Source organism: Triticum dicoccoides, chromosome 6A (genome assembly GCF_002162155.2).
Source record: "Triticum dicoccoides isolate Atlit2015 ecotype Zavitan chromosome 6A, WEW_v2.0, whole genome shotgun sequence".
NCBI lineage: Eukaryota > Viridiplantae > Streptophyta > Magnoliopsida > Poales > Poaceae > Triticum > Triticum dicoccoides.
The window spans coordinates 539,999,187-540,006,438 of NC_041390.1; the positions used below are offsets into that span (position 1 = coordinate 539,999,187).

The 7,252-nt window shown below is 44.3% G+C and overlaps 1 protein-coding gene across 1 annotated transcript; it reads right to left on the reverse strand.

Annotated features, from left to right (window-relative positions):
• Positions 1–6,256: 6,256 nt before the first annotated feature.
• Positions 6,257–6,841, reverse strand: LOC119316814 (probable calcium-binding protein CML20). Its single transcript, XM_037591206.1, has one exon. The coding sequence runs from the start codon at positions 6,839–6,841 to the stop codon at positions 6,335–6,337; it is 507 nt and encodes a 168-aa protein (XP_037447103.1). The 3' UTR covers positions 6,257–6,334.
• Positions 6,842–7,252: the final 411 nt, after the last annotated feature.

Below are 7,252 nucleotides of genomic sequence, written 5' to 3' on the forward strand. Positions count from 1 at the left end.
CATGACCTCCAGAACAGGATTACCGTACCACTCTGGTGTGGATCTCACTCTGGTTTACCTACGAGGTTCGGTAGTAACTTGATCTGAAGTTACATGATCATCATCATTAGCTTCCTCACTAATTGGTGTAGTAGTCACAGGAACAAATTTCTGTGATGAACTACTTTCCAATAAGGGAGCAGGTACAGTTACCTCATCAAGTTCTACTTTCCTCCCACTCACTTCTTTCGAGAGAAACTCCTTCTCTAGAAAGGATCCATTCTCAGCAATGAATATCTTGCCTTCGGATCTGTGATAGAAGGTGTACCCAACATTTTTATTTTGGGTATCCTATGAAGACGCACTTCTCTGATTTGGGTTTGAGCTTATCAGGTTGAAACTTTTTCACATAAGCATTGCAAACTCAAATTTTGAGAAACGACAGCTTAAGTTTCTTGCCAAACCATAGTTCATACGGTGTCGTCTCAACGGATTTAGATGGTGCCCTATTTAACGTGAATACAGCTGTCTCTAATGCATAACCCCAAATCAATAGTGGTAAATTGGTAAGAGATATCATAGATTACACTATATCAAATAAAGTACGGTTATGATGTTCGGACACATCATTACGCTGTGGTGTTCCAGGTGGCATCAGTAGTGAAACTATTTCACATTGTTTTAACTGAAGGCCAAACTCGTAACTCAAATATTTTACTTCTGCGATCATATCGTAGAAACTTTTATTTTTGTAATGATGATTCTTCACTTCACTCTGAAATTCTTTGAACTTTTCAAATGTTTCAGACTTGTGTTTCATCAAGTAGATATACTCATATCTGCTCAAATCATCTGTGAAGATCAGAAAATAATGATACCTGCCGTGAGCCTCAATATTCATTGGACCACATACATAAGTATGTATGATTTCCAACAAATCTGTTGCTCGCTCTATTGTTCCGGAGAACGGAGTCTTAGTCATCTTGCCCATGAGGCGTGGTTCGCAAGCATCAACTGATTCATAATCAAGTGATTCCAAAAGCCCATCAGCATGGATTTTCTTCATGCGCTTTACACCAATATGACCTAAACGACAGTGCCATAAATAAGTTGCACTATCATTATTAACTTTGCATCTTTTGGCTTCAATATTATGAAAATGTGTATCACCACGATCGAGATCCAACAAACCATTTTCATTGGGTGTATGACCATAGAAGGTTTTATTCATGTAAACAGAACAACAATTATTCTCTAACTTACATGGATAACCGTATTGCAATAAACATGATCCAATCATATTCATGCTCAACGCAAACACTAAATAACATTTATTTTAGGTTTAACACTAATCCCGAAAGTATAGGGAGTGTGCGATGATGATCATCAATCTTGGAACCATTTCCAATGCACATCGTCACTTCACCCTTAACTAGTCTCTGTTCATTTTGCAACTTCCGTTTCAAGTTACTATTCTTAGCAACTAAACTAGTATCAAATACTGAGGGGTTTCTATAAACACTAGTAAAGTACACATCAATAACATGTATATCAAATATACCTATGTTCACTTTGCCATGCTTCTTATCCGTCAATTGCTTGGGTAGTTCCGCTTCCAGTGACCAGTTCCTTTGCAGTAGAAGCACTCAGTTTCAGGCATAGGTTTAGACTTGGTTTTTTTCACTTGAGCAGCAACTTGCTTGCCATTTTTCTTGAAGTTCCCCTTTCTTCCCTTTGTCCCTTTACTTGAAACTAGTGGTTTTGTTTACCATCAACACTTGATGTTTTTCTTGATTTCTACCTTCGTCGATTTCAGCATCACGAAGAGCTTGGGAATCGTTTCCGTTATCCCTTGCATATTATAGTTCATCACAAAGTTCTACTAACTTGGTGATGGTGACTAGAGAATTCTGTCAATCACTATTTTATCTGGAAGATTAACTCCCACTTGATTCAAGCGATTGTAGTAGCCATACAATCTGAGCACATGCTCACTACTTGAGCTATTCTCCTCCATATTTTAGCTATAGAACTTGTTGGAGACTTCATATATCTCAACTCGGATGTTTGCTTGAAATATTAACTTCAACTCCTGGAACATCTCATATGGTCCATGACGTTCAAAACGTCTTTGAAGTCCTGATTCTAAGCCGTTTAAGCATGGTGCACTAAACTATCAAGTAGTCATCATATTGAGCTAGCCAAACGTTCATAACATCTGCATCTGCTCTTGCAATAGGTTTGTCACCTAGCGGTGCATCAAGGATATAATTCTTCTGTGCAGCAATGAGGATAAACCTCAGATCACGGATCCAATCCGCATCATTGCTACTAACATCTTTCAACTTAGTTTACTCTAGGAACATATCAAAAATAAAACAGGGGAGCTAAACGCGAGCTATTGATCTACAACATAGATATGCTAATACTACCAGGACTAAGATCATGATAAATTTTAAGTTCAATTAATCATATTACTTAAGAACTCCCACTTAGATAGACATCCCTCTAATCCTCTAAGTGATCATGTGATCCAAATCAACTAAACCATGTCCGATCATCACGTGATATGGAGTAGTTTCAATGGTGAACATCACTATGTTGATCATATCTACTATATGATTCACGCTCGACCTTTCGGCCTCCATGTTCCGAGGCCATATCTATTATATGCTAGTCTCGTCAATTTTAACCTGAGTATTCCGCGTGTGCAACTGTTTTGCACCTGTTGTATTTGAATGTAGAGCCTATCACACCCGTTCATCACGTGGTGTCTCAGCACGAAGAACTTTCGCAACGGTGCATACTCAGGGAGAACACTTATACCTTGATAATTTAGTGAGAGATCATCTTATAATGCTACCGTTAATCAAAGCAAGATAAGATGCATAAAAGATAAACATCACATGCAATCAATATAAGTGATATGATATGGCCATCATCTTCTTGTGCTTGTGATCTCCATCTCCGAAGCACCGTCATGATTACCATCGTCACCGGCGCGACACCTTGATCTTCATCATAGCATCGTTGTCGTCTCGCCAATCTTATGCTTCTACGACTATCGCTACCGCTTAGTGATAAAGTAAAGCATTACAGGGCTATTGTATTGCATACAATAAAGCGACAACCATATGGCTCCTGCCAGTTGCTGATAACTTGGTTACAAAATATGATCATGTCATACAATAAAATTTAGCATCATGTCTTGACCATATCACATCACAACATGCCCTGCAAAAACAAGTTAGACGTCCTCTACTTTGTTGTTGCAAGTTTTACGTGGCTGCTACTGGGCTTAGCAAGAACCGTTCTTACCTACGCATCAAAACCACAACGATAGTTTGTTAAGTTGGTGCTGTTTTAACCTTCGCAAGGACCGGGCATAGCCACACTCGATTCAACTAAAGTTGGAGAAACTAACATCCGCCAGCCACCTGTGTGCAAAGCACGTAGGTAGAACCAATCTCGCGTAAGCGTACGCGTAATGTCGGTCTGGGCCGCTTCATCCAACAATACCGCCGAACCAAAGTATGACATGCTGGTAAGCAGTATGACTTATATCGCCCACAACTCATTTGTGTTCTACTCGTGCATATGACATCTACGCATAAAACTTGGCTCGGATGCCACTGTTGGGGAACGTAGTAATTTCAAAAATTTCCTACTCACACGCAGGATCATGGTGATGCATAGCAACGAGAGGGGAGAGTGTTTTCTACATACCCTTGTAGACCGTTTGCGGAAGCGTTATATCAACGCGGTTGATGTAGTCGTACGTCTTCACAATCCGACCGATCCAAGTACCGAAAACGGTCCCCAACATTGTTGATATAACGCTTGTATGTTGATTTCCTTCATTCAAGAGATCCAAATACCCTTGTATGTTGCTTTCCTCCATGGGAGATGACGTCGATGTCGGTACCATGACAGTTTGGGTCACACACCCAACTGTGCACGTGCCACGATCGCCCCTGCACCATATCCAAGAAGGCAGAAGAGCTTCTCACCATTACTCCTTTCAGTGGGGGTATGCAGATCTTCGCGAAGAACAACAACAAGTAACCTCACTAGATGAAGCTTGGCCCGATGGTGACATGCAAATCTTTGTTCATAAGACCTCCATGCCCATCAAGCGAGCCTTCCCAAGACAACAAGGAACAAAATCAAGACATTCGAAAACGACAACCACCGGCCAAGACCCGTGAACAACTTCGTTCAACAACGACTGTCCTTTGCTGGCGTACACTCAGCAAGCCTTCAACAACAAGCTACCTCCTCACCTACGCATGGTGCGGCCGTTCTGCATCCGCAGAACAAATTCGCCACGCGGACAATGAGCAGGCACGTCAGGGGCTGGACAAGACGCAAGGGCTGATTCATAACCCTATATTGTTGCATGGAGCACACCTATACCGAGACGTGTCACGCCTCGTGAAGGTGGCACCATGATCGGTGATGACAAGACATGTGTTCGTTCCCGGAAGACAGAAGGCATTGACACTTCACCTAAGCAATAAATACACTCACCTACTTGGCAGGACCCATGATATTTCCTTAGCAACTACACCATTGTGATACCCCTTGATTGAGCTATAAAAGGAGGACCAGACATTGGAAAAGGGAGGACACAGTGAGAAGCAAGACAATTAGAACAAAATTGGACACTTGTTAGAACACCAGTAGGAGCGCACTAGGCTTCCCTATCATGGGAAGAACCTATAGCTCTTAATCCACCCACATAAACACACAAAAAGCAGGAGTAGGGTATTACGTAACCATGCGGCACGAACATGAGCAAATCATCGTGTGCATTTTGCATACTTCAGTAGTGTAGGTTCTCACCTTCGTGCCCCATCCATGAACTAGCAAAAGAACATCACGAGTCCACGGTGTCACATGCGTGTCCTGCACATGCCCGCCGATAGGCCACAACCTGTCGGTGCCGGAGACAGAGACGAAGGGGACGATCAGTTGACGAAAGGGAGGAGCACGGCCGGTGCCAAACATCATGATCACGCTACTATCCGTATTCTAGATCTAAGTTGTTGCCGCTACTTCGCATTCGAGAAAATCAGGAAGAAAAAAAATGTGTTAGTGCTAAAGCCTCTGCTTCTCGGATTCATGTCTTCCTAATGCGGTCGATCGTATAAGATAACTTCCTTGGAACAAGATTGATCAATATGAATATCACTAGGTGAGTTTGCATAGGGAAATCACATCGAAACATTTGGTGGAACTAAATTCCCGGATCATCCTCTCAAGTTCTAGCCAGAAACAAACTAATCCCATTACAAAGTCTCACCTTCATGTCCTATATGAGTAGTGCGAAGTAGACATATCAAAGTCTCACCTTCATGTCCTATATGTCACCAAGGACCAGAGGATATTCGTCATTTGGCTTTCACTTGTGTTCGTGCACGTCAGGTTTGAAAGTCCTTGGGTTTGGATGAGATAATAGATGCAGCTATTCGCACTGATCGCTCGGGCTCAGTGGTAATGGAGGAGTTACTCAGAAATCCGGTGAAAAAATCTCCTGTCTTGGGACAACTGGGGCTCCAGGAAATGGTTGCCGCTGGCGCATGGTACATCTGGTGGGAACGCCGTGAACTGTAAAGGGGGTGAATGTCAAACCTGCACCAAGTTCCTCGTTTGCTATCCAAGCTATAACTTCAAATCACGCGACACGTCCAGCTGCGGTAACTTCTGAAGCTCGATGGCAACGTCCAGCTCCTGGGTCGTACAAACTGAATGTGGACGCGTCCTTCTTCGAGGACGGGAGTGGGGCTGCAGCTGCTTTTCTTCGTAATTGCCGTGGAGAAGCGATTGCCGGGGTCTCAGAGCTTATAGATAACACTCTTAGTGCACAATCAGCTGAAGCAATTGCTCTTCGCTTGGGGCTACGGCTGGTTTATGCAGTGGGGTGCAGGAATGTTAAAGTAGAATCAGACTGTGAAGAACTGGTACATGCATGTAATGAAGAGATAGAAATTTGAAGCCCCTACTCAGCTACCCTTGCTGATTGTTTTCATCTCGCCCATGACATCCCGAATATTTTTTTTGCTCATTGTCCGAGAGAAGCAAACAAAGTTGCACACTTTCTAGCTAGGCGATGCTATGATTCAAAAATATGTGAAGAGTGGTTAGATTAGATGCCTTCTTTCTTATCACCTCATGTAATCTTTGATGTAACACTTTCCCAAATTGAATAAAATGCCATAAGGCTTTTCCCTCAAAAAAAAACTAATCCCATTACAACTTGTAACGTAAAAAACTGGTCCCACTTTACACTTGCCGGTAACTACGCGCATCGATGAACGAAGGAGAAGCATAGACAGATCGCAGTGCGAACGGATCACGCGCTCTTGGGCGCCATCATGGCCTTGAACTCGTCGAAGGAGAGGACGCCGTCGCCGTCTTGGTCAAACGCCGCGATCATCCTGGAGCACTCCTCAATCGTGTGCTTCTCCTGGCCGAGCAGCGGCTGGAGAAACGCTCGGCGCAGCTCATCGGGGGTGATCACCCCGTCGCCGTTCTCGTCAAACTTCGCGAACGCCGCCGGCAAGTCCTCCGAGCCCCCGCCCTTCAGCAGCGCCCCGAGCTCCTCGATGCTGATCAACCCGTCCCCGTCGCTGTCCGCCTGGGCGACCATCTCCTGCGCCTCCGCGTCCGTGCAGCCCCAAATCTCGCGTATCTCCGCGGCCGAGATGCGGCCGTCCCCGTCGGTGTCGTAGCGGCGGAAGATGCGGACGAGCTCCGTGTCGTGGTCGTTTGCTGCTGGAGGGGCGGTAGCCAGAGGAACCGGCGGCGGCTGCGATTTGCGGCGGAAGGGGGAAGAAGCGGCGGAGACGGCTTGACCCATGGTGATCGATCGAGCTAGGTGTGGGGTTTGGGGCTCTGGTGGATTGGGGGAGAGGGTTTAAGCCCGTCTTATATATAGGGCTCTCTCAACCGCGTGGGTTTGGGCTCGGATCGGGAGAGGCTCTTACGAGTACCAATTACTTTTGGTTTCGGCGTTAACAAAATTGGAATGAATCCGCGTTGCATGTTTGTGAACCATGGTAAATATTGTTTCCGCGTCCATCTCTGCCACAAACGCAATCCAAACAATTCCAAAAAAAAAGACGCGTAGTGGATTTTTTTTGAAATATATGCAGCGTATTGATGATTGACTTTTGGAAATGATAAATCCTGAATGTTTGAATTTTAAAGCATGGCAATCCGAATATTTTTCATGACAACTTTAGTTCACGCGAGGTTGGCAGACATAACA

Excerpts from the sequence above, each read along its gene's own strand:
- LOC119316814 (XM_037591206.1), bottom strand. The coding sequence starts at position 6,841 with ATGGGTCAAGCCGTCTCCGCCGCTTCTTCCCCCTTCCGCCGCAAATCG.